The 23,747-nt window shown below is 45.8% G+C and overlaps 1 protein-coding gene and 1 long non-coding RNA gene across 2 annotated transcripts; both read right to left on the bottom strand.

Annotated features, from left to right (window-relative positions):
• Positions 1-346: 346 nt before the first annotated feature.
• LOC124038675 (splicing factor, arginine/serine-rich 19-like) lies at positions 347-21,399 on the bottom strand. The gene is given in 9 exon segments (XM_046354770.1): positions 347-901; positions 6,945-7,073; positions 8,760-9,041; positions 16,886-16,968; positions 17,109-17,244; positions 17,246-17,665; positions 17,667-21,061; positions 21,194-21,297; positions 21,392-21,399. Coding segments are annotated over 9 exon segments (4,707 nt in total). The 3' UTR covers positions 347-751.
• A 763-nt stretch (positions 21,400-22,162) lies between these two features.
• On the bottom strand, positions 22,163-23,031 carry LOC124037937. Its single transcript, XR_006839274.1, has 3 exons — positions 22,819-23,031; positions 22,341-22,450; positions 22,163-22,194 (listed from the first exon to the last, which is right to left on the bottom strand). It is a non-coding gene; the product is annotated as an uncharacterized LOC124037937 (long non-coding RNA).
• Positions 23,032-23,747: the final 716 nt, after the last annotated feature.

Here is a 23,747-nt window from a genome sequence, read left to right as displayed (position 1 = left end):
GCGTATAATTACTTTAGGCTGGTGTTTACATTCTTACATAACTTAAACAGTACCTACAGTATTTAAGCCTGGTTCAGAAACAGCATTGATAAAGAATCTATTACAAACAGTTCACTCAGTCAGTGACAAGTACGCTGCAAGCCTGTAAATCCATAGCTTGTAGGACAGTGACACCTTGCGTTCATTTATTTCGCTCTCTGCCCAAGCACTGATCAGAGTACAAAAACCTGCAGGGTTGGTTTCCCAGACACAGATTAAGCCTGGTCTTGGACTTAAAAGCGAACTCGCTTGTGTTCAGGAAACCACCCCTCAGAGTAGGCTTCAAATAAAAGACGGGAACAGAAAATCAAGTGTCAAATCTCTATATTTAAACCAGCCGACCAACAACCTGACAGGTTTATACCACACAGAGAGAAAGGAGTCAGTGTAGTGTACTTACAGTATGTACAGTATGTGTGTGCGCGCACGTGTAAGTGTGTATGCATGTGTGTTCTGCATTGCTCCCATAACATTGTAATTTTTTTATTCATATAGTGCGTGTGTATATTTTGTGGATATCTACTCAATATTTCTGTACAGCAAGACACACAGGAGACGAGAGAGGGGGCGGGCGGTTACGAGTTTACATGGGGATAGCAAATAGGGAGGTGAATAAAACAAATGTCACTCCACGGCCTCAGTGGGCCCAGTCACGTGCAAAGAGTGGGCAGCAGAACCAATGGGAGTAGTGTGAGAGCGACCCCTTCTCCAATCAATAGGAGGAATCCATCTCTCTGTCCTCCCTCACTTCCTCATCCATCTTTCGACCGTGCTTCCTGAAGTACTTGTACCTCTGAACATAAAGCTTGACCAGGTTGCTCACCTTGACCGGGTTGATCTCTCCATTTCGACTGTGGCAGATCTGAGAAGCAGAGACAACCACACACACAGGTCGGTATTAGTCATAAACACACTATATCAAATTGCTGTTAAACTAACTACACAGTCATTTTGCTAGGCTGTAATTACTTACAATGTAACGTAATTACAACTTCAAATTGTTACTGTGTTGGAACATAGTTACATATTCTGCATTATAAACCGGGTAGTTTGCATCCTGGATGCTTATTTGCTGAAACAGTATTCCAGCCTTGTGTATATTAGACAATATACCACGGGTATGATGCAAAAACACTTGTTTACTGTCTTTTTTTAATGATGTTTATAATAGCAATAAGGCACCTCTGAGGTTTGTGGTATATGGCCAATATACAGTTTCGTGTCGTGCATAAGAAAAGCCCTAGGCCAATGCCGTTTTAGAGAATTTGGCCTCACACTGAACAAAAATAAACATACAACAATTTAAAAGATTTTACTGAGTCAAAGATCATAAGGAAATCAATTAAATAAATAAGGCCCTAATATATGGATTTCACATGACTGGAAATGCAGATATGCATCTATTGGTCACAGATACCAACAAAAAAAAGTATGGGCGTGGATTAGCAAACCAGTCAGTATTTTGTGCGACCACCATCTGCCTCATGCAGCGAGACATCACCATTGCATAGAGTTGATCAGGCTGTTTATTGTGGCCTGTGGAATGTTGTCACACTCTTCAATGGCTGTGAGAAGTTGATGGATATTGACGGGAACTGGAACACGTTGTCGTAAACGTCGACCCAGAGCATCCCAAACATGCTCAATGGGTGACATATCTGGTGAGTGTGCAGGCCATGAAAGAACTGGGACATTTTCAGCTTCTAGGAATTGTGTACAGAACCTTGCGACATGAGGCCATGTGTTATTATGCTGAAACATGAGGTGACGGCGGTAGAAGAATGGCACGACAACGGGCCTCAGGATCTCATCAGTGTCTCTGTTCATCTGTTCATTCAAATTGCCTTCGAGAAATTGCAATCATGTTAGTTGTCCGTAGCTTATGCCTGCCCATACTATAACCCCACCCCCACCATGGGGCACTCCATTCACAACATTGACATCAGCATACCATTCTCCCACACAATGCCACACATGGTGTCTGCCATCTGCCCAGTACAATTGAAACCGGGATTCATCCGTGAAAAGCACACTTCACCAGCTTGCCAGTGGCCATCGAAGGTGAGCATTTGCCCACTGAAGTCAGTTACGACGCTAAAACTGTAATCAGGTCAAGACCCTGGTGAGGACTACGAGCATGCAGATGAGCTTTCCCTGAGACAGATTCTGACAGTTTGTGCAGAAATTCTTCGGATGTGCATACCCACAGTTTCATCAGCTGTCGGGGTGGCTGGTCTCAGACGATGCCGCAGTTGAAGAAGCCAGATGTGGAAGTCCCGGGCTTGCGTGGTTACACGTGGTCTACGGTTCTTATGAACATTACATTCTCTGGCAACAGCTCTAGTGGACATACCTGCAGTCAGCATGCCAATTGCATGCTCCATCAAAACTTGGGACATCTGTGGCAGTGACAAAACGGCACATTTTTGAGTGACCTTTTATCGTTCCCAGCACAGGGTGAAACTGTGTAATGATCATGCTGTTTAATCAGCTTCTTGATATGCCACACCTATCAGGTGGATGGATTATCTTGGCAAATGAGAATGCTCACTAACAGAGAAGTAAACCAATTTGTGCACAAAATTGAGAGAAATAAGCTTTTTGCGCACGTTGATGTTTTTTTAAATATTATATTGCTGTTAACCTACTATTTTAACTACTGTTTTAGCTAGCTCTCCCAATTCAACACCTGTGATTACTGTATGCCTCGCTGTATGTCTCTCTCAAATGTCAATATGCCTTGTATACTGTTGTTCAGGTTAGTTATCATTGTTTTAGTTTACAATGGAGCCCCTAGTTCCACTCTTCATACCCCTGATACTTCCTTTGTCCCACCTCCCACACATGCGGTGACCTCACCCATTACAACCAGCATGTCCAGTGATACAACCTCTCTCATCATCACCCAGTGCCTGGGCTTACCTCCGCTGTACCCGCACCCCACCATACCAGTCTGCGCATTATGCCCTGAATATATTCTACCATGCCCAGAAATCTGCTCCTTTTATTCTCTGTCCCCAACGCTCTAGGCGACCAGTTTTGAAAGCCTTTAGCCGCACCCTCATTCTACTCCTCTGTTTCGCGGGTGATGTGGAGGTAAACCCAGGCCCTGCATGTCCCCAGGCACCCTCATTTGTTGACTTCTGTGATCGAAAAAGCCTTGGTTTCATGCATGTCAACATCAGAAGCCTCCTCCCTATAAGTTTGTTTTACTCACTGCTTTAGCACACTCTGCTAACCCTGATGTCCTTGCCATGTCTGAATCCTGGCTCAGGAAGGCCACCAAAAATTCTGAGATTTCCATACCCAACTATAACATTTTCCGTCAAGATAGAACTGCCAAAGGGGGAGGAGTTGCAGTCTACTGCAGAGATAGCCTGCAAAGTAATGTCATACTTTCCAGGTCCATACCCAATCAATTCAAACTACTAATTTTGAAAATTACTCTCTCCAGAAATAAGTCTCTTACTATTGCCGCCTGCTATACTGACCCCCCTCAGCTCCCAGCTGTGCCCTGGACACCATTTGTGAATTGATCGCCCCCCCATCGAGCTTCAGAGTTTGTTCTGTTAGGTGACCTAAACTGGGATATGCTTAACACCCCGGCAGTCCTACAATCTAAGCTAGATGCCCTCAATCTCACACAAATCATCAAGGAACCCACCAGGAACAACCCTAAATCTGTAAACAAGGGCACCCTCATAGATGTCATCCTGACCAACTGGCCCTCCAAATACACCTCCGCTGTCTTCAACCAGGATCTCAGCGATCACTGCCTCATTGCCTGTATCCGCTACAGAGCCGCAGTCAAACGACCACCCCTCATCACTGTCAAACGCTCCCTAAAACACTTCTGTGAGCAGGCCTTTCTAATCGACATGGCCCGGGAAGGACATTGACCTCATTCCATCAGTTGAGGATGCCTGGGCATTCTTTAAAAGTAACTTCCTCACCATTTTAGATAAGCATGCTCCGTTCAAAAAATGCAGAACTAAGAACAGATATAGCCCTTGGTTCACTCCAGACCTGACTGCCCTCGACCAGCACAAAAACATCCTGTGGCGGACTGCAATAGCATCGAATAGTCCCCGCGATATGCAACTGTTCAGGGAAGTCAGGAACCAATACACGCAGCCAGTCAGGAAAGCTAAGGCCAGCTTCTTCAGGCAGAAATTTGCATCTTGTAGCTCCAACTCCAAAAAGTTCTGGGACACTGAAGTCCATGGAGAACAAGAGCACCTCCTCCCAGCTGCCCACTGCACTGAGGCTAAGTAACACGGTCACCACCGATAAATCCATGATTATCGAAAACTTCAACAAGCATTTCTCAACGGCTGGCCATGCCTTCCGCCTGGCTACTCCAAACTCAGCCAACAGCCCACCCCCGCAGCTACTCGCCCACGCCTCTCCAGGTTCTCCTTTACCCAAATCCAGATAGCAGATGTTCTGAAAGAGCTGCAAAACCTGGATCCGTACAAATTAGCTGGGCTTGACAATCTGGACCCTCTATTTATGAAACTATCCGCCGCCATTGTTGCAACCCCTATTACCAGCCTGTTCAACCTCTCTTTCATATCGTCTGAGATCCCCAAGGATTGGAAAGCTGCCGCAGTCATCCCCCTCTTCAAAGGGGGAGACACCCTGAACCCAAACTGTTACAGACCTATATCCATCCTGCCCTGCCTATCTAAGGTCTTCGAAAGCCAAGTAAACAAACAGGTCACTGGCCATCTCAAATCCCACCGTACCTTCTCCGCTGTGCAATCTGGTTTCCGAGCCGGTCACGGGTGCACCTCAGCCACGCTCAAGGTACTAAACGATATCATAACCGCCATTTATAAAAGACAGTACTGTGCAGCCATCTTCATCAACCTGGCCAAGGCTTTCGACTCTGTCAATCACCATATTCTTACCGGCAGACTCAGTAGCCTCGGTTTTTCGGATGATTGCCTTGCCTGGTTCAACAACTATTTTGCAGACAGAGTTCAGTGTGTCAAATCGGAGGGCATGCTGTCCGGTCCTCTGGCAGTCTCTATGGGGGTGCCACAGGGTTCAATCCTCGGGCCGACTCTTTTCTCTGTATATATCAATGATGTTGCTCTTGCTGCGGGCGATTCCCTGATCCACCTCTACGCAGACGACACCATTCTATATACTTCCGGCCCGTCCTCGGACACTGTGCTATCGAACCTCCAAACTGCTCTTGAATGCTAGGAAAACCAAATGCATGCTTTTCAACCATTCGCTGCCTGCACCCGCACGCCTGACCAGCACCACCACCCTGGATGGTTCCGACCTTGAATATGTGGACATCTATAAGCACCTAGGTGTCTGGCTAAACTGTAAACTCTCCTTCCAGACTCATATCAAACATCTCCAATCGAAAATCAAATCTAGAGTCGGCTTTCTATTCCGCAACAAAGCCTCCTTCACTCACGCCGCCAAACTTACCCTAGTAAAAATACCTATCCTACCGATCCTCGACTTTGGCGATGTCATCTACAAAATTGCTTCCAACACTCTACTCAGCAAACTGGATGCAGTTTATCACAGTGCCATCCGTTTTGTTACTAAAGCACCTTATACCACCCACCACTGCGACCTGTATGCTCTAGTCGGCTGGCCCTCGCTACATATTCGTCGCCAGACCCACTGGCTCCAGGTCATCTACAAGTCCATGCTAGGTAAAGCTCCGCCTTATCTCAGTTCACTGGTCACGATGGCAACACCCATCCGTAGCACGCGCTCCAGCAGGTATATCTCACTGATCATCCCTAAAGCCAACACCTCATTTGGCCGCCTTTCGTTCCAGTTCTCTGCTGCCTGTGTCTGGAACGAATTGCAAAAATGGCTGAAGTTGGAGACTTTTATCTCCCTCACCAACATCTGCTATCTGAGCAGCTAACCGATCGCTGCAGCTGTACATAGTATATCGGTAAATAGCCCACCCATTTTTACCTACCTCATCCCCATACTGTTTTTATGTATTTACTTTTCTGCTCTTTTGCACACCAATATCTCTACCTGTACATGACCATCTGATCATTTATCACTCCAATGTTAATCTGCAAAATTGTAATTATTCGCCTACCTCCTCATGCCTTTTGCACACAATGTATATAGACTCCCTTTTTTCTACTGTGTTATTGACTTGTTAATTGTTTACTCCATGTGTAACTCTGTGTTGTCTGTTCACACTGCTATGCTTTATCTTGGCCAGGCCGCAGTTGCAAATGAGAACTTGTTCTCAACTAGCCTACCTGGTTAAATAAAGGTGAAATAAAATAAAATAAAATAAATATTACAGCTCATGAAACATGGGACCAACACTTAACCTGTTGCGTTTATATTTTTGTTCAGTGTATTGGACAATATATCACACCCCCGGGCCTTATTGCTTAAATATTCTACACTCCCTCTGGCCTTATTTATGAAGTCTACTTCCAACAACTGCCAATACCTGTTTGTGGAAATTCTATAAACATTCACAAACAAGTCAAAAGCAATTGTATCGACACCACACCACTCAGTCTAGTAATTATGCCAATCTATTAAAATGTCACAAGCAGGTTGTAATTCCTATGGAACAAAATACACCTACACTCCATTACTGAGAGACACTACAGCCTAAACCCAAAAGCCTGACCATTGGTGGAGCAGACTTTTTTGTTCCAGCCCAGCACTAACACACCTGATTCAACTGTTTATCAAGTCATTCATAGAATAAGGTGTTTGTTTTACACCATAGAATAACAAAGTTAACACTGTGCTAAGCCACGTAACAGTGTGCCTAGCCACTTAATAACAGCGTACTTAAACCATGTAACACTAATAACACTGTGCTAAACCATGTAATAACAAGGTAATAAAGCTAAAGCAGGATTATGGTTAGAGGGCTGGGTTACCTTGTGCACTGCCTTTCTCAGGATGTCCTTGTAGTCGTCCTTGTTGATGTCTTTACGCTGGTAGTAAGGCTTAATGGCCAGCTTCACCTCCTCCACCGCACGCTCCTGAGTGTGGAGCTTCTTCAGGTACTGAGAGTGAGAGAAATAAAATAAGAGGTGCAGTACTAGTGTTGCACGGTATACCGAAACGTCACTATTTCCAGATACCAGAGCATGAAAAACTGTTTTGCAGTAGAATTTGTTACTTTCGGTACTTCTGTCAAATGTGTCTCACGGGTCAAGCCGTTCTTATCAGCGTAGTCGACCCCTTATTATAGAGCGCACAGTGCATGCTCCACTTGCTAGCCTGCACTGGGAGTCTGGGCTGCATTCATATAAGTTCCCACTCATATTGCACAGAAGTTAACAGACTTGAACAATGCGACAAGGCATGTAGATGTTGAAACTGTTAATTACTGATTCGCAAAACAAAGTCAATACAGACTAGAACCCTTTACAATGGAAGAATATACCGATAGTGTCCAGCTTTGTAGGCTAACATTCCTTGCTAGGTGACAGCTAAAGCTAACTGTCACGCCCTGGTCTTAGTATTTTGTGTTTTCTTTATTATTTTGATCAGGCCAGGGTGTGACATGGGTTATTTTATGTGGTGTGTTTTGTCTAGGGGTTTGTTGTAGGTTATGGGATAGTGGTTAGTGGGGTTGTCTAGAATAGTCTATGGCTGCCTGTAGTGGTTCTTAATCAGAGGCAGGTGTTTATCGTTGTCTCTGATTTGGGAACCATATTTAGGCAGCCATATTCTTTGAGTTTTTCGTTGGTGATTGTTCCCGTCTCTGTGTTTGTTTGCACCAGATAAGGCTGTTTAGGTTCACGTTACGTTTAATGTTTTGTATTGTTTGTGTTTATCTTTTATTAAAAGATGTATCGAAATAACCATGCTGCATTTTGGTCCGCCTCTCTTTCGACACAAGAAAACCGTAACACTAACATCAATTCACTACCCTAGACTTTGTTTGTGATGATATGCAAACTAAGGCATAATATTGATTTCATAGCTGATTGCCAATAAAAACTTTATGGATTCACTTATTTGGTCTCTTTCTCATCTCTCCAAAAGATTATCTATTGCCTCGTGAATGACATCATTACTCATTAAAGAGACAAACATTCTCATGAAAAAAGCGACTTCTATACAAATGCTGTTGATGAACACAATAAAAAAGTGTCCCAAAATGGAAGGGAAATGGTTTGTCATCTGTAGCCCCATGGAATCACCCAAAAACAAGCTCAATAACTCAATGCATGCACACACTCCTATTGAATATGCATTCACCTGTATTGTGGATATGCTACAGATTTATTTACAATTGAAATAAATTATTACCATTATGTAGTTAGATCATTTTTACCTAATTCAAACTGATTGCATAATTGATTCATTAATGCATACATGGCTGTCTCTGAAAAAATGTTTGTAAAAAAACTAAAAAGAATTTTAAAAAATGCTAATATGTTGATATTGAACTCAAAAGATGCCCAACGATTGAACAGAGCAGTAGCTGAGCATATCTGTCTGGATCATGTGCCATTCTGTAACTTTGGCTAATATGCCTTTTTTTGTGCCTCGGTATCGTTTTGGTATTGAACATCGGGATACAAAACCTAGTATCAGTAATGAAGTCAACATTCTGGTATTGTGCCAACACTATGCAGTACTGTACTGATAGTCAGAAGACCTTATTCCTTTCCACACACACACATCAGTAATGGGAAGATATGAGAGTGGTAGAAAGACATGGTTTTTAATGGTGCTACCTTGTCAGGGTCCTTGCTCTCGTTGTCCCAGCCTATATCACTGGAGTCTCCGGACCCTCCCGAGAACCCAGAGGGCATGAGAGGGGGCGGGGTCTGGGCACAGCCGCCACCCAAAGACATGCCAAGGTGCAGGTGGTTGGGCGGGGTTTTGGTGCAGCCCACCAATGGGAGAGCGCTGTGCAGGATGAACTGAGCAGGGGTGGGACCAGGGGAAGGAGGAACCTGGGAGGAGGCAGAAGGGGCATGCTGCGATGAATGGTTCTGATTGGTTTGGGAGAGAATCTGCAAGAGAGAGAGATGGAAGGTATGATGAGAAATGGTTGGTCAGATATCGAACACCTTCAAAACAATCAAAGACAAATATGTAACACGTATACAGTGCCTTCAGAAAGTATTTACCTCCTTTGACTTTTACCACATTTTAATGTGTTACAGCCGGAATTTAAAATGGATTCAATTGAGACTTTGTGTCACTGGACTACACACAATACCCAACAATGTCAAAGTGGAATTATGTTTTTAGAAATGAAAGGCTGAAGTGTCTTTAGTCAATAAATATACAACCTCTTCAGGAGGTTCAGGACAAAAAATGTGCTTAACAAGTCACATACGTTGCATTGACTCACTGTGTGCAATATTGGTTTTATTATTTTTATTTCACCAGGTAGGCTAGTTGAGAACAAGTTCTCATTTACAACTGCGACCTGGCCAAGATAAAGCAAAGCAGTTCGACACATGGAGTAAACAAACATACAGTCAATAAACAATACAGTAGAAAAAGTCTATATACAGTATGTGCAAATGAGGTAGGATAAAGGAGGTAAGGCAATAAATAGGCCATGGTGGCGAAGTAATCACAATACAGCAATTAAACACTGGAATGGTAGATGTGCAGCAGAATATATAGAGTCGGCCCGAGAATGAATGAATGAATAAATAAGTGTGTGTGTGATATATATATATATATATATGAATGTGCAAGTAGACATATTGGGGTGCAAAGGAGCAAGATAAATAAACACAGTATGGGGATGAGGTAGTTGGATGGGCCATGTACAGATGGGCCATGTACAGATGGGCCATGCACAGATGCAGTGATCTGTGAGCTGCTCTGACAGCTGGTGCTTAAAAGCTAGTGAGGGAGATACGAGTCTCCAGCTTCAGTGATTTTTGCAGTTCGTTCCAGTCATTGGCAGCAGAGAACTGGGAGGAAAGGCAGCCAAAGGAAGAATTGGCTTTGGGGGTGACCAGTGAGACATACCTGCTGGAGCACGTGCTACGGGTGGGTGCTGCTATGATGACCAGTGAGCTGAGTTAAGGCAGGGCTTTACCTAGCAGACTTGTACATGACCTGGAGCCAGTGGGTTTGGCGACGAGTATGAAGCGAGGGCCAGCCAACGAGAGAGAACAGGTCGCAGTGGTGGGTAGTATATGGGGCTAAAGTGACAAAACGGATGGCACTGTGATAGACTGCATTCAGTTTGTTGAGTAGTGTTGGGAGGCAATTTTATAGATGACATCACCGAAGTCGAGGATCGGTAGGATTGTCGGTTTTACGAGGGTATGGTTAGCAGCATGAGTGAAGGATGCTTTGTTGCGAAATAGGATGCAGATTCTAGATTTAATTTTCGATTGGAGATGCTTAATGTGAGTCTGGAAGGAGAGTTTAAAGTCTAACCAGACACCTAGGTATTTGTAGTTGTCCACATATTCTAAGTCAGAACCGTCCAGAGTAGAGGTCGAACCGATTAATCGGAATGGCCAATTAATTAGGGCCGATTTCAAGTTTTCATAACAATCGGAAATTGGTATTTTTGGGCGCCGATTTGCCATTTTTTTTTAAAGTTTAGATATATATATATATTCTATACCTTTATTTAAATAGGCAAGTCAGTTAAGAACACATTCTTATTTTCAATGACGCTAGGAACGGTGGGTTAACTGCCTCGTTCAGGGGCAGAATGACAGATTTTCACCTTGTCAGCTCGGGGGATCCAATCTTGCAGCCTTACAGTTAACTTGTCCAACACAATAACGACCTGCCCCTCTTGTTGCACTCCACAAGGAAACTGCCTGTTACGCGAATGCAGTAAGCCAAGGTAAGTTGCTTGCTAGCATTAAACTTATCTTATAAAAAAGAATCAATCATAATCACTAGTTAACTACACATGGTTGATGATATTACTAGATATTATATAGTGTCCTGCGTTGCATATAATCTGATACAAGCATCTAAGTATCTGACTGAGCGGTGGTAGGCAGAAGCAGGTGCGTAAACATTAATTCAAACAGCACTTTTGTGCATTTTGCCAGCAGCTCTTCATTGTGTGTCAAGCGTTGCACTGTTTATGACTTCAAGCCTATCAACTCCCGAGATGAGGCTGGTGTAACCGAAGTGAAATGGCTAGCTAGTTAGCGCGCGCTAATAGCGTTTCAAACGTCACTCGCTCAGAGCCTTCCAGTAGTTGTTCACCTTGCTCTGCATGGGTAATGCTGCTTCGATGGTGGCTGTTGTCGTTGTGTTGCTGGTTCGAGCCCAGGGAGGAGCGAGGAGAGGGACGGAAGCTATACTGTTACACGGTTAATACTAAAGTGCCTATAAGAACGTCCAATAGTCAAAGGTTAATGAAATACAAATGGTATAGAGGGAAATAGTCCAATAATTCCTATAATAACTATAACCTAAATCTTCTTACCAGGGAATATTGAAAACTCATGTTAAAAGGAACCACCAGCTTTCATATGTTCTCATATTCTGAGCAAGGAACTGAAACGTTAGCTTTCTTACATAGCACATATTGCACTTTTACTTTCTTCTCCAACACTTTGTTTTTGCATTTTAAACCAAATTGAACATGTTTCATTATTTATTTGAGGCTAAATTGATATGTATTAAGTTAAAATAAGTGTTCATTCAGTATTGTTGTAATTGTCATTATTACAAATAAACCGGCCGATTAATCGGTATCGGCTTTTTTGGTCCTCCAATAAATCTGTATCGGCGTTGAAAAATCATAATCGGTCGACCTCTAGTCCAGAGTAGTGATGCTGGACGGGAAGGGCAGGTGTGAGCAGCGATCGGTTGAAGAGCATGCATTTAGTTTTACTTGCATTTAAGAGCAGTTGGAGGCCACGGAACGAGAGTTGTATGGCATTGAAGCTCATCTGGATGTTAGTTAACACAGTGTCCAAAGAAGAGCCAGAGGTATACAAAATGGTGTCGTCTGAGTAGAGGTGGATCAGAGAATCACCAGCAGCAAGAGCAAAATCATTGATGTATACAGAGAAGAGAGTTGGCCCAAGAATTGAATCCTGACTGCCAGAGGTCCAGACAACACTGAACTCTATCAGAGAAGTAGTTGGTGAACCAGGCGAGGCAATCATTTGAGAAGCCAAGGCTGTTGAGTCTGCTGATAAGAATGTGGTGATTGACAGAGTCAAAATCCTTGGCCAGGTTGATGAAGACGGCTGCACAGTACTGACTTTAACCGATGGCAGTTATGATATCGTTTAGGACCTTGAGCGAGGCTGAGGTGCACCCATGACCAGCTCTGAAACCAGATTGCATAGTGGAGAAGGTATGGTGGGATTCGAAATGGTCGGTAATCTGTTTATTAACTTGGCTTTCGAAGACCTTAGAAAGGCAGGGTAGGATAGATATAGGTCTGTAGCACTTTGGGTCTAGAGTGTATCCCCCTTTGAAGAGGGGGATGACTGCAGCAGCTTTCCAATCTTTCGGAATCTCAGACGATACGAAAGAGAGATTGAACAGGCTAGTGATAGGGGTTGCAACAATTTCGGCAAGATAATTTTAGAAAGAGAGGGTCCAGATTGTCTAGCCCGGCTGATAATAGCATTTAACATTATTTTTGAGTTACTTCATCTCTGTAACCCACACATACAATTATCTGAAAAGGTCCCTCAGTCAAGTAGTACATTTCAAACACAGATTCAACCACAAAGATCAGGGAGGTTTTCCAATGCCTTGCAGACATTGAATATCCCTTTGTGCATGGTGAAGTTATTAATTACACATTGAATGGTGCGGCAATACACCCCATCACTAAAAAGATACAGGAGTCCTTCCTAATTCAGTTGCCGGAGAGGAAGGAAACCCCTCAGGGATTTCACCATGAGGCCAATGGTGATTTAAAAAAAACGCTTTTTAAATCGCTCCCAATTTTGATCTTGTCTCATTACTGCAACTCCAACGGTTTCGGGAGGTGAAGGTCGAGTCATGCGCCCTCCAAAACATGACCCGCCCGCTTAACTCAGAAGCACCAATGTATGGAAGGAAACACCGTTCACCTGATGACAGAGGTCTGAAGTCTGGTCACCTACAAACAAGCAAGATTTCTGGCTCTCACAGACCTGTAACTTCTTTAAGAGGCTCCTCTGTCCTCCACTCGTTACCTGTATTAATGGCACCTGTTTGAACTTGTTATCAGTATAAAAGACACCTGTCCACAACCTCAAACAGTCACACTCCAAACTCCACTATGGCCAAGACCAAAGGACACCAGAAACAAAATTGTAGACCTGCACCAGGCTGGGAAGACTACATCTGCAGTAGGTAAGCAGCTTGGTTTGAAGAAATCAACTGTGGGAGCAATTATTAAGAAATGGAAGACATACAAGACCACTGATAATCTCCCTCGATCTGGGGCTCCACGCAAGATCTCATCCCGTGGGGTCAAAATGATCACAAGAACGGTGAGCAAAAATCCCAGAACCACACGGGGGGACCTAGTGAATGACCTGCAGAGAGCTGGGACCAAAGTAACAAAGCCTACAATCAGTAACACACTACACCGCCAGGGACTCAAATCCTCCAGTGCCAGACGTGTCCCCCTGCTTAAGCCAGTACATGTCCAGGCCCGTCTGAAGTTTGCTAGAGAGCATTTGGATGATCCAGAAGAAGATTGGGAGAATGGCATATGGTCAGATGAAACCAAAATAGAACTTTTTGGTAAAAACTCAACTCGTCGTGTTTGGAGGACAAAGAATGCAGAGTTGCATCCAAAGAACACCATACCTACTGTGAAGCATGGGGGTGGAAACATCATGCTTTGGGGCTCTTTTTCTGCAAAGGGACCAGGACGACTGATCAGTGTAAAGGAAAGAATGAATGGGGCCATGTATCGTGAGATTTTGAGTGAAAACCTCCTTCCATCAGCAAGGGCATTGAAGATTAAATGTGGCTGGGTCTTTCAGCATGACAATGATCCCAAACACACCGCCAGGGCAACAAAGGAGTGGCTTCGTAAGAAGCATTTCAAGGTCCTGGAGTGGCCTAGCCAGTCTCAACCCCATAGAAAATCTTTGGAGGGAGTTGAAAGTCCATGTTGCCCAGCAACAGCCCCAAAACATCACTGCTCGAGAGGAGATCTGCACGGAGGAATGGGCCAAAATACCAGCAACAGTGTGTGAAAACCTTGTGAAGACTTACAGAAAACGTTTGACCTCTGTCATTGCCAAGAAAGGGTATATAACAAAGTATTGAGATAAACTTTTGTTATTGACCAAATACTTATTTTCCACCATAATTTGCAAATAAATTCATTAAAAAATCCTACAATGTGATTTTCTGGATTTTTTTTCTCATTTTGTCTGTCATCGTTAAAGTGTACCGATGATGAAAATGACAGGCCTCATCTTTTTAAGTGGAAGAACTTGCACAATTGGTGGCTGACTAAATACTGTTTTGCCCCACTGTACATTCGTGAAACGATTGTGCTTTTTCACAAATGCACTTTTGCTAAATCATCCCCCGTTTCGTGAAATTGGCTGTCTTTGTTAGGAATGTACCCTGACTGCGTCGCACAGAACGCAGGAGAAGTGACACAATTTCCCTCGTTAAAAGAAATTCATGTTAGCAGGCAATATTAACTAAATAGACAGGTTTAAAAATATATAGTTTGTGTATTGATTTTAAGAAAAGGCGTTGATGTTTATGGTTAGATACACATTTGTGCAACGACAGTGCTTTTTTCGCGAATGCGCTTGTTAAATCACCTGTTTGCTATGATTCAATGATAAATTAACAGGCACCGTATCGATTATATGCAACGCAGGACAAGCTAGATAAACTAGTAATATCATCAACCATGTGTAGTTAACTAGTGATTATGTTAAGATTGATGGGTTTTTTATAAGATAAGTTTAATGCTAGCTAGCACCTTACCTTGGCTCCCTTGCTGCACTCGCATAACAGGTAGTCAGCCTGCCACGCAGTCTCCTCGTGGAGTGCAACGTAATCGGCCATGATCGGTGTCCAAAAATGCTGATTTCCGATTGTTATGAAAACTTGAAATCGGCCCCAATTAAATCGTCCATTCCGATTAATTGGTCGACCTCTATTCCGCATCATCTGACCACTTCCGCATTGAGCGTGTCACTGGTACTTCCTGCTATAGTTTTTGCTTGTAAGCAGGAATCCGGAGGATAGAATTATGGTCAGATTTGCCAAATGGAGGGCGAGGGAGGGCGTTGTACAAGTGTGTCTCCATGTGTGGAGTAAAGGTGGTCTAGAGTTTTTTCCCCTTTGGTGATACGCTTGTAGAAATTACGGAAAATGGATTTGCCTACATTAAAGTCCCCGGACACTAGGATTGCCGCTTCTATTTTCTTGTTAAGTGCGATCTTAGTACCAGCATCGGTTTCTGATGGTAAATAGACGGCTACGGAAAATATAGATGAAAACTTGGTCGACTTGCATAGTTAAATAAAAGGTCAAATTAAAATTTACACAAAACAAATTGTGTTGTCTACAGCTTATCATGAGGTACTCAACCTCAGGCAAGAAATACCTCAACTTACTTAATATTAGACATCGTGCACCAGCTGTTATTGACAAATAGACACACCACCACCCCTCTTCTTACCAGACGTAGAAAACCCCAGCCAACTGTTTATTATCCGTGTTGTCGTGGCTGAACGACTCGGTGAAACATACGATTTTACAGATCGTCTTGAACGGAGCTCATCCAGCTCATCAAACGCATTAACCTGTAGTTAACCGCCCAGCCCGTGAACGGGACCGTTATCATCATCTGACACTAATTAGGATAACGCAACGGACACAAATCTTCATGGAAAATATTCCTATTCATGAAAATCACAAGTGAAATATATTGGAACACAGCTTAGCCTTTTGTTAATCTCATATTGCTAGTAGCAGGCAAACAAATTCAATTGTTTACCTTTGATGAACTTTGGATGTTTTCACTCACGAGACTCCCAGGTAGACAGCCAAAGTAATTTTTTCCCCAAATATTATTTTTGTGGGCGAAATAGCTCCGTTTGTTCTTCACGTTTGGCTGAGATATCGCCCGGAAATTGCGGTCACCACAACACCGAAAAATATTCCAAATTAGCTCCATAATATCGACAGAAACATGACAAACGTTGTTTAGAATCCATCCTCAAAGGTGTTTTTCTAATATCTATTCGATAATATATCCGTCGGGACAATTCCTTTTTCTCTAGGACCGATTGGAGTAACGGCTACCTCTGCACTTTACGCGAGAATCTCTCTCGGAGCCACCATGTGCCCCCATACGGCTATTCTTCAACAGAAATGCGTAAAACTACGTCACAATGCTGTAGACACCTTGGGGAATACATAGAAAGCGTAAGCTCGTTGATGGTACATTCACAGCCATAAAGGGAGTCATTGGAACGCAGCGCTTTCAAAACCTGGGGCACTTCCGGATTGGATTTTTCTCAGGCTTTCGCCTGCAACATCAGTTCTGTTATACTCAGACAATATCTTTACAGTTTTGTAAACGTTAGAGTGTTTTCTATCCAAAGCTGTCATTTATATGAATAATATATGTCCTAGCATCTTTTCCTGACAAAATATCCCGTTTAAAACGGAAACATGTTTTTTTCCAAAAATGAAAATACTGCCCCCTAACACCAAGAGGTTAACACTTTTTTGGTTACTACATAATTCCATGTGTTATTTCCTTGTTTAGATGTCTTCACTATTATTCTACAATGTAGAAAATAGTAAAAGGAAAAGAAAAACCTCGGAATGTGTAGGTGTGTCCAAACATTTAACTAGTACTGTATATATACCCCCACACTGATAACGAAATATAATTACTCAAAGACACACACACCTGGCTGGTAGCATGGATGAACTCCTGGGCTTTGGCTCTACTTGCGATATTGGCCTCTTCCATTTTAAACAGCAGAGCTGTCACTGAAATACAGAGAGCATGGGGTTAGTAAAACCTTATACATATTATATACACTTCATAGTAGCAACAGGAATACACAAAAATGTACCAAAACTACACCTGTTGACATTATTATAATGAATGCTACTGACAAGAGACTTACATGCTAAAACTCCTCCGGCCGTGCAGTCCACTCCTGTCTGCAGACTCCAGGGGAGGGTAGGGGCAGCAGGAGGGGGAGGTGGGGGCGGTGGCAGCTTGTTTGCCGAGGAGGAAGAAACAGAAGAGGAGGAGGAGGAGGGGTCTGTGGAGGAAGGAGGAAAGGAAAGCGAGGCGAAGGCAGAGACAGATGAGGAGGAACAAGGGGGTGAAGCCAGGGATTTGGGGTCTTCGTCTAGAGGGAGTGGCTTCATGTTGGAGGGGCCGTACTGTGAGAGGCCTTCCCCCCTGGGACGAGGGACTGGAGGGGGACAGGTTGAGGGTGCTCTGGGTCTGAGCGGGGAAGTCCTCGGGTAGGAAAGAGGGCTCAGGAGTCTTACAGCTGCTGTCCACTGTCTGAGAGTCGGGAGATGACTCCCGAGCATCACGCGAGGCGGTGAGGGAGGGCAGAGGGGTGTGGGGGGGTGAGGAGGACGGGGGGAGGACACTGGTGGAAGAGGATGATGAAGAGGATGAGGAAGGGGTTGGACCAGCTGGACCAGAGTGCGGACTGGAGGGTTTAGCCCCCCACTCCTGATTGGATGTCGGAGGAAGACCCACCCCAGCCACCGCCCTCAGAGCTACAGTTGGCTATAGCGCCATCCACGTCCGTCAAACCGCTGGCTAGGCCTTTCTCTCCCCGCGTCTTCTTCGCCAGCCGCCTCCTACGCTTGGTTGCTAGGGACAATGAGGGCGAAGACGCCGAGGAGGATGTGGAGGTGGTAGAGCTGGGCTTGGCCTTCTTGGACTTCAGCGCTGCCACCGTGGGATTAGCCAGCAAGGAGGAAGGTGGAACGGCCAGGGAACTGCGTTTGCCCACCTTCCCCAGGTCCTTGTTGCGTCCACTCAGCAATAGAGGCTCAGAGCACGGCTTGAGGAACGGAGATCTGCTCTCATTGTCCCTCCTAAAGACCACTGCAATGGAGCCTCCCACCACCGGCCCCCCAGAGCCCCCTACTGACCCGCCCACCCCGAGGAGCTCCATGCCCAGCTTCCCCGAGCCCACCGGGCCCCCCGTGGTGCTGCTCACACCCTCGCGCACCAGCACTGACACTTTGGACTGCAGCTTGGCTTTCCTCCCACCTCCACTTAATTTCTTGGACCTGCCAGACCGACCAGACTCTTTCTTTCCTCCTTTTTCCCCACGCTCTTTCTCCTTCCCTATCTTCCGCCCTCGTTTGGCCGAGGGGAGGGTGGCTGGAGCGGAGGCCAGGCCGGGGGTGGCCTGGGTTGGGGAGAGTGACGAGGTGGAGAGCTCCTTACCTTTAGGTCGAACCGAGGAGGAAGAGGACGACTTGAACTGACCAGCTTTCTTGCCCATTCGCGATTTCTTCTTGAAGTGGTGGCGTCCAGGTTTGGTAGCGGTCTTGGGTTTGGAGCTGAGGGCAGCGGGTTCCAGAAGCTGGGGAGGGGAGTCTTCTATAGAGGGGTAGTCTGAATCCAGAGCCTCCCCGTCCAGAGAACGCATGTCTATCTCCAGTTTGTCAGAGAAGTGGTCCGAGTCATAGCCATGGTAATGTGACGGCGGAGAGAGGGAGAGGCTCCCAGGCCGGCCAATGCTGTCTTCTAAATCTTCGTCCGAGCGCCGACGGCTCTTCTTCTTCCTCTTGTGGGGCTTTTCAGAGCCCTGGGAGGGGCTGCGGGGGGAGGATGGAGCCAGCGGGGGGGATCCGGGGAGAGTGGTGGTGGTGGTCGTGGTGACCGTGATGGTTCGCTTGATGGCGAACAGGTCAGAGCCATTGAGATCCTGGATGGATGGCGGCACCACGGGTCGACCATCTCGACGTCTCTCCCTGTCCCTTTCTCTGTCCTGGTGCATTTCTCTGTCCCTTTCTCTGTCCTGGTGCCTTTCTCTGTCCCTTTCTCTGTCCTGGTGCTTTTCTCTGTCCCTTTCTCTGTCCTGGTGCCTTTCTCTGTCCTGGTGCCTTTCTCTGTGCCTTTCTCTGTCCTGGTGCCTTTCTCTGTGCCTTTCTCTGTCCTGGTGCCTTTCTCTGTGACTTTCTCTGTCCTGGTGCCTTTCTCTGTGACTTTCTCTGTCCTGGTGCCTTTCTCTGTGACTTTCTCTGTCCTGGTGCCTGTCCCTTTCCCGGTGCCTAGGTTCTACGCTTCCTTTGGACCTCATGGAGCTGCCTCTTTCTCGGCTGGTTGATTTGCGGACACCGTCTCGCTCTCTTTCCCTCTTTATCCGGCTAGAGTCTCCATCCCTCTCCCTTCTCCGGGTGTCATCTTTCTTTCTGTCCTTGTCTCGATCACCGTCTTGTTCCCCAACTCTGTCTCTGTACCGGTCTCTGTATCTCTCTCTGTGTCGGTCCTCTGAAGTGTTTGACCAGGAGCGGCCCCCGGCCTGCTGCGCTGAGGTGTTTTGTGAGCGGGGGCGTGCTGAAGATTCCGGGGTGCTCCTTCGTCTCTTCTTCCTCTTCCTGCTGTCGCTTCTGCTGCTCCTGCCTCTCTCCTTCTCCACTTTTGTTTTCTTCTCTTTCTCACTCCGCCGCCCCCTCTCCCTGTGTCTTTCCTTCCTCTCCCCACCATTCTCTCTACCACCATCCTTTTCTTTCCTTTTCTTCCTCCTCTTCTCCTCCTCCTCCCCTACCTTGCACTCCTTTCGCTTGCGCCGCTCCCTCTCCTTGGAGCTCTTGTGGCTCTTGTCCTTCTCGGCAGTGAGTGGGGAGGGGGACAGAGGGACGGTGTGAGGAGACGGTGGGAGGTGCTGAGGCGAGAGGGAAGAGGGGAAGGAGGAGCGGTATCTCGCATTACGCCGGCTGACCAGCTTCCTCCTCAGATCTCCTACCCCGACCACCACCAGCTCCTCCTCCTCCTCTTCTTCTTCTTCCTCCTCCTCATCCATGGGCTCCCCATCCTCCCTGCCAGGCATCACCAGCCCCACCCAGTCCCCCTCAGCCCGCACCGACACAAAGCTATCCCCGTCCAACACCCTCAGGATCCTCTCCGGCTTGGCTCCCCTGTGGAGGAAAGGACTGCCAGAGGAGATGGGGAGGACGAGAGGAAGGACTCCTTCCCAGCCTCTCTCCTCCCTCTTTCCTCCATCCCTCTCAGTGGCCCCAACGATCTCACCCTCCTCAATCTCAGAGTGGTCCGAGTGGTTCGCCTTCTCTCGCCTCTCCCGTACTTTCACCCGGGGCTCTTTGGTTCGGTCCAGCCTCCTCCGAAGGGGGAGAGGGAGGGAGCGCGGTGAGAGCGGGGGAACAGAGAGAGCGTCCGTGGAGTCTGGAGGAGCATTGTCTTTCTCCTCTCCTCCTGTCCTCCCCGTCTCTACCTTCCTTCTCTTCCCTCTAGCATCGCTCCCCATGCTGCGCACGCTGTTCCCTCTCTCCCTCCCTCCCCCCGTCTCACACTCCCCTTCCTCACTCTCTGAAGGGGGAGAGCCGGTCGGATCAAAGGGGTCGTACTTTTCCCCTTCCTCCTCCGCCGCTCCTTCCTCTCTCTCTCCTTCCGTGGGGTGAAATGGGTCATAAATCTCCGTCTCGAGCTCTTTTTGTCCGTTGGTGCCCACAGGGGGTGAGAGGCATAACAAGGGATCTGAGGAGAACGAGGGGTCAGAGTGAGAAGCCAGGGAGGCAGAAGTGGAGGACACCACATCACCCATCATCATGCTGTTGGCACATCCCTCCTGGATATCATTGTTGTAGCCGATTGCCACGGCACCAGGAGAGGAGGATGAAGAGGAAGGTGGGGAGGCGGGAGAGGAGGAAGATGTGGAGGAGGGCAGGGGGCTCTTGGCAGTCTCTGTGATCCCGTGAGGAGGAGGGACATCAGGCATCCCTTTAAGGCATGGGATTTGAGTTAAGTCCATGGCCAGGATGGGAGCTGGGCCTGGGGTAAGGTGTAGTCCAGAACTCCCTGGAGCCTGGGGTTGTGGGTGGAGGAGGGATACTGAGGGTCGGGGATCAAAGAGCAACCCTGAAAGATGAGACAAGAAATGTTAGGCCTTTATCAACCACCTGTGGCCCACAATCTGTCAAGTGTGTGTGTGTGTGTGTGACGGAAGTAGAGTACTGTATGTGTGTATTAGTGTTGGTACAAAGTATTTACCTGACTTCCTGTTGCCTATACCAGGGGCGACAGTGGACAGGATACTGAGCAGTAACGAGCCTTCCACTCTCACCTCAGCTGTTAACTCCACTTCAAGGTCAGAACTGGAATACAAATGAATCACTCATAAAACCACGCACAGCGGAACTGGCACATCTAAATTCCCTGTTATGTAATTCATTATATAGGGTCTCTCACTCTCCCATACATTTCAGCTGACTTTTCACTCTGACATCCTCTCCTTAGTCAGGCATGTGATTTTGGCCCCAATTTAGCTGTCCCAGACAAATTTGAAATCGGAGACAAAATACCCATGGTGTTGCCTACTCGAAGCTCGCAGCTGTCACCGATGCTCGTTTAATGTGAGCGAGTCAGAGAAGAAATCTGAGGGCTACCGATCCGTCTATGAGAGATCCCAATACATTCTAAAATGTTGGATTTTATTGTCATAAAACATGTGACATGTTTAACGACAAGTTGAGAACTGTGATCAGCAAAAGCCAATGAGATCCTACCAGTGATGACTATCACATCAGCCAGAATGTGTACAAGAGCGATGACTACTACTAGCATGCATTTGTACTTGCCTTTAACCAAAGCATCAAATCATTACAGCTCTGAAGTTGAGAAGCAATGTTACCCAATTCTAAATGTATTGGCTTGACATGTCAACTATGTATGGCAAGCGTGAATGTCTGACTGAAAACGCGGCTTTGAGCCACAGCTCGTTCTAGTTCATGTAATTTACATATTTTTGGCGAGACAGTGTGGTATCGCGAATGCTCACGACCAAGGGAAGAATTTTATACGTGTGTGACCCCCGTCTCTGCCACTTCGTTTAGTGTGTGCACCACTACGTTGGCAGGACAAAAAAAATTACAGGAAAGATTTTAAAATTAATGTAGCGTAGGCTGGCATTACCTGCCGAGGAGATGCTGTGGATAGCAGTGAAGAGAGACCAGGCAGGAAAGTGTTTCGGGGGTTGCAGTAATGGCAGCTCCCTATATGAAGGGGACAGACAAACACACACATTAATGCTACAGTCAATGGAAGAGCTTAAAACACACACACACACACACACACACACACACACACACACACACACACACACACACACACACACACACACACACACACACACACACACCAGTTCGCTAGGCTCGTCATCTGGGTTCTCCCTATCACCTTGGTAACACCTCAACCTCGTCCTACTCCTTTCTTCATCCTTCTCTGTTTCCTCTTCGCCGGAGTCTTTGTCTGATGATTCATAACTTAAGTCAAATAAAATTTTGAAGAATATTGCAGTGTCGTGTGTGACGATGTTAGCTAGCTATCTAATTGGCCATTGCATTAACTGGAAGTGGCAAGCTAACGTTAGCCGTTGCAAAATACATGGATCAGGCCTCACTCTCGTCTGTTGCTTGCAACACCAGTTGACCTGGCTGGTAAACTACAAACTTAACTAGTAAATACACTTGATCACTGAAACTACTTATAATCGTCACGTTTTCACTGGAATCAGATTCGTCGCTAGCTAGCCAGACCAGCCAGAAATAGCAGTAACATTAGCTAGCCAAGTTTGCTAACGTTAGCTCTCCTCCTAGCTACACCGGTCAAATACATACCTTAGATCCAGTTACATGTTTTGTCCGTTTAAATCCACGATCTTCAACTAACGTTTATTTTCTAAAACGTGACATTTACGTTTAAAATACAGTATTAAAGGTTGAGATATTGTTAAAAGCACATTAAGAGGCCCATCCCATCCATCGCCGACATTTGACTTCCCTTCACTTGAAAACAAGGGCCGACGGGAATTTAGGTTTTTCGTTGATCGGGCTAATTTTGGGGATGACTTCTTCTTCGAGGTTTAACGGCGGTTGGCATCCAATTTGTTTCTTTACCGCCTCCTAATAGACTGGAGTACAACTCCCGTATACTTTACTTGAAAAAGAAAAATGTACTAAATAAGTACCCTTACCATCTAACACTATACTCACAAATTTCAAAATTACGTTAAATCAAATTAACACCCCCCCCTACTCCACTAATTGAATGTATTTATTCCTACCTCATGTCATCACACTGAAAGGATGGGGCATCACCACTTAACACATCCTGTAACTCTTGTGCTGTCAAGTCTCGCACACCCAAATACATCTCTGCAGCTGCCACCACAACCTCAATTTTCTGAGACTTCTGATCCATCCCTGCAGTACAATTAATAACCATTGCTATAAATGCTAAAAATCCAATCTTACTGACAATTAACACAGTCCACTACTTTCCCCAATACTACACATTCCTTTGTCTCATGCCCTTCTGCACATTTCTCACACCTTGGACCCTTCCTTCTACAAACTGCTGCCACATGCCCATAAGCTTGACAACTGTAACATTTTAATGTATTCGGCACATACGCTCGTACAGGATAACTCATATATCCTAACTTCACTTTGTCAGGCAAAGACTCAACTTCAAAATTCAAAAGAACAGACAAGGACTCTTCTGTTTCCCCACTCTCACCACCCTATCTGTGTCGCATCAAACGACA

This window comes from Oncorhynchus gorbuscha, linkage group LG06 (genome assembly GCF_021184085.1).
Source record: "Oncorhynchus gorbuscha isolate QuinsamMale2020 ecotype Even-year linkage group LG06, OgorEven_v1.0, whole genome shotgun sequence".
Taxonomy (NCBI): Eukaryota; Metazoa; Chordata; class Actinopteri; order Salmoniformes; family Salmonidae; genus Oncorhynchus; species Oncorhynchus gorbuscha.
The sequence above is the reverse complement of the archived record's forward strand: the minus strand, read 5'-3'. Positions and strand labels throughout refer to the sequence as shown.